The 4,063-nt window shown below is 41.5% G+C and overlaps 1 protein-coding gene across 1 annotated transcript; it reads right to left on the bottom strand.

Annotated features, from left to right (window-relative positions):
* Positions 1–826: 826 nt before the first annotated feature.
* On the bottom strand, positions 827–2,765 carry LOC129580886 (uncharacterized). The gene is made up of 2 exons (XM_055471637.1): positions 2,397–2,765; positions 827–1,537 (listed from the first exon to the last, which is right to left on the bottom strand). The coding sequence occupies exons 1-2, from the start codon at positions 2,704–2,706 to the stop codon at positions 1,242–1,244; spliced, it is 606 nt and encodes a 201-aa protein (XP_055327612.1). The 5' UTR covers positions 2,707–2,765; the 3' UTR covers positions 827–1,241.
* Positions 2,766–4,063: the final 1,298 nt, after the last annotated feature.

Below are 4,063 nucleotides of genomic sequence, written 5' to 3'. Positions count from 1 at the left end.
TAAGTACTTCAACTTTTCTCTTCAGCGGATCATTTAACCTTACATATTGAAGTTTGAACAACCGATTACCCTCGCATTCATATTCAACTGTATTAAATAGTCGTAATTTTTCTCCAACTGTTGTACATAAGGCTGCTGCAAAATATAAGCTGTTGCAAACATCAAAGACTGACCTCACAATGAAAACAAATTCTTTTGGCGAAAAACTCTGAAAAAGCCGCTCAAATGCACGATATGGGAGGTGAGATCAGCAGCTTGCCGTGCGAAAGTATGTGAGATAAGGCCTTCAGGTCTACAGAGTAACATATTCACGTGTAAAGGACCAAAGGTAAGATGCAGCGGTGACTGTTAAATAAAAAATTTTGAAAAAATTTTGTACAATCAGGAAATTTGACTACAATCCGTTGTTCCAAATGTACCATGAACATGAGCCGTTTTGAGAAAAGTTGAAGCCTTTTTACAAAAATCTCTTCGCCGTTGGCTAGCTCAAAATTGGACCAAGACCACAGAGCTAAACGCTTAAAAAGAATAAATTTTTAAGGACTTGCGGCGCGTGCCGCAAGCCCTCAAAAATGTCAGAAATACCAAATATGACACCGCGATTCGGCTCAGATTTTCAAAGTTTCCGAAATCTCCCACTCTTTTGACTTTTGATTTTCATCGATAAAAATGACTACTACTCTACTTTGGTTGAAAAACAAAGAATACGGAAAGTATTCTTAACCAAGTTGCGATAGAATCGATTAACATGCATGTGACTGAAATTCGTTTGAATTTTTTCTCTTCATTCACCGTATCGCAGTCAACAAGTCACGCGCACGCCAACCGGTTTAACGTTTTTTTTTCAAGCATCATATGCGAAATTTACCGTTCGACTACAAAACATAGCTCTTCAAGCAACAAAAATCAAAATTTAAAAACGGCCTCAGTTGGGATTTAAACTGAGTATGTTTGCTCGACTTTCTTCTAAAAAGCGTATGTAAATTACATCAACGCAAAGAAAATGGATTCTTCATCGATTAGTGCACAGTGCAGAATTACTGCGTAGTGCGTAGCTAAAATTACGGTTTATACATCGGGCGAAAATTCATCTTAACATCAACTGACCGGCATGACTGTAACTGTATACATATCCATACACAGGAAAGGAACTATTCGCATGAGATCGGCGGTTAGACTGTTATTCGTTGCCGGCATTTTGTACTCATTGTGGTGCTCATTTGTAGACTTTCGTCAGTCAATCAAATCACCATACTACGTCCCGCGAAACGCACATGCACTGCCGACTTGGTTTTGGGCGTGGTCAGCATCACTGGCTTCTTCGTTGTCGTTGTGATCCTGAATGGCGTACTGCTCACCGGCATCTTAACGGGGATAACGACTTTATTTTTGACGGGTGCCGCCGCTAACGCACGCACCGGAATGCTCGGATTCGTTACGGCGGACGTTGCACGAGACGTCGCGCTCGTTGTTGGCTTGGTTGTTGTTGTTAATGGAGCGGTAGTACTCATCAGAGTGTTGCCTTGAGCCAACGATTCTAAGCAAAACAGAAACTCTTCAATCCGTAGCTAATTAATACTTTATTAATACAATTCTTACCACTTTAATTAATTAATTTTGGTTTATGGATGGATGAAGAACTTATGTGAATAAAATTGTAGATAAAGAAGACAACCAGTTTTAAAAATTATGAAAGATAATTAGACGTGGGATAAATATAAAAACAACAAAAAAATATGGCAACCAAATAAAATGTAGTAATAAGGCAATCATGATAACAAGTTCAGAATATAGGGATACATACTTATTTTTAAAATGTAAATAATTATATTAATTAATTATTGAGACATGTACATAGTATACTCATATACGAGGACATTTGGGTGCTGTGAACATACCCTGCACGATTAGGCTGCGATGAACAGCCGGCTAAATTTAAAGCCGTTTGCATTCAGACTGTGATATCAGTAGCGTTGCGAGCTACGGCTAACCGGCTGTTCATCGCAGCCTAATCGTGCAGGGTATGTTCACAGCACCCAAATGTTCTCGTAGTGGGCAAAACTAAGCGTGTTCCACGGTTCCCCTGTATTGCTGCCGTCACCCGCCTGGAGTGTGACGTTACGGCAATACATATGGTTAAATCTGGCGCGGTACATAAGCGCCATGTTTAGCCACAACGTATAACTCCAGCCGGGTGACGGCAGCAATACAGGGGAACCGTGGAACACGTTTAGTTTTGCCCCCTATATATATAATGTTATAAATAGTAACAAAATTCATAATGTATATTATGCGCATCATTTTGTTTCAAAATGTAGATAATTATTAATTAATAACTGAGACATGCATTTATTATCGCAGAGTTGCTCAACTATTTCCAACATTAACTGCCTTACTGTAGCAGCAGAAGTTTCCGGTAAAATTCGGGCACTGCAAGGAATCACTGATCTCCAACGTTCCGCACATGCTTTCCAATTGGTCGAGATTGGCGCAAAAACCCGGTTCTGCCAGCTTCGGTATAAGATCCGGCCGACAGCTGACGACGGGAATGCTGCGGACGGGAAGAACGGGTTTCATTGCCGTGACAGAGCGTGGCGGTGGAACGGTGTTCCCACCGATGGGAAGGCGTGGGATCAGAGTGGCGCCGACTGCAATATAGCACCAGCACAGAGCAATGGATGCTTTCCACGGAGTTAACGGTATCATTTTAATCCTTATGAACTAATGTCAGGCCGCGACAGCAAAACTGTGTTTAACCAACTCGTTTACCGTAATAACGCACGGCGCTGCATTAAATGCTTGTTCGCCGTATTTTTTATGTAGCCGGTTATTTTTCGAATTGCGTGTTGTGCAGTAAATATTGCCATCGACCTTGTATTTCAGTGTCTACAGACGGTCTTTCAATGGCTTAATTTGTGCCAAAGAGCAGTAAGTAATCGCGTGGCACGCTCAAGTGATGTGCGATGTGCGGACTGATTGCTTGCCTCTTTTGCCGATAATGACTGCTGCTTTCAACGTTTTATAAATTATTACTGCAACACTGCGAAATACGGAATAAACCAACTAATCGGAAACAGGTTTATTATTTCTACAATATGTATGAATTTGGACTTAGAACGCAAACTGACCATGAGTACTTAATGGATTATCAGCAGAGAGAAAAAAAGAGAGGGACAGATCATCAACGCCTTACCCTACAAAACAGCTGAACAAGCCACCATCAGCGGTCAAGGTCAAAAAGACGAAGGAATAAATAAAGAACTTTTTTTTGGTCGGAAAGAGGAATTAACTTATTAGAAAAATCAAGAAGGGAATTTTCGAGGTCAAAAAAAGAAATTTCTGCGATCAAAATAAAACAAGGCATGTTCGCGGTTTAAAACAGGTGGAAACTTTTGCGCGAAAAGTTTTCTAGTGAAGCGAGCTAGCGGTAAACAATTCAGTAACAATTACCGCATATGTACACGAACATGCGAGGATCATAATTTTCCGGATGCGTCTACTACCCACCAGCTGCGGCTAATGAGAAAAAGGCAGGAAGCAGAAAAGGGCACAGGAATACACGCTATTCAGGAGGATGTCGCTCATGCGCGCTGGTGCGAACGCTGGCAGCATAAAACTAAAAACGCTGATAGGGATAACCTGAGCGCACTGTGAGCAATATTTTGCAGCACCAGTATCATATTTTATTTACCACTGGTGGTCATTTGTTTCGCGCAATCACTGGCTCTATGTGCACTGTACAGTATAGAAGTATACATAGTGCGAACGGCATTCGGCACACAGTTCAACCAGATCTAGGCATTTATGAAAGACGACGCTGCTTGTATTGTCGCAAAGTCACACATCAGCTCCGATACACACGTGATGTTGTGATGTTAAGAGAGGTGCAAGCAGTGACACTGTAATACTGTAACCGACATTTGCATCATGTACGAGGACATTTGGGTGCTGTGAACATACCCTGCACGATTAGGCTGCGATGAACAGCCGGCTAAATTTAAAGCCGTTTGCATTCAGACTGTGATATCAGTAGCGTTGCGAGCTACGGCTAACCAGCTGTTCA

This window comes from Paramacrobiotus metropolitanus, unplaced genomic scaffold (assembly GCF_019649055.1).
Source record: "Paramacrobiotus metropolitanus isolate TYO unplaced genomic scaffold, Prichtersi_v1.0 Parri_scaffold0000001, whole genome shotgun sequence".
In the NCBI taxonomy this organism is placed as follows: domain Eukaryota; kingdom Metazoa; phylum Tardigrada; class Eutardigrada; order Parachela; family Macrobiotidae; genus Paramacrobiotus; species Paramacrobiotus metropolitanus.
This window is presented reverse-complemented; position numbering and strand designations above follow the sequence as displayed.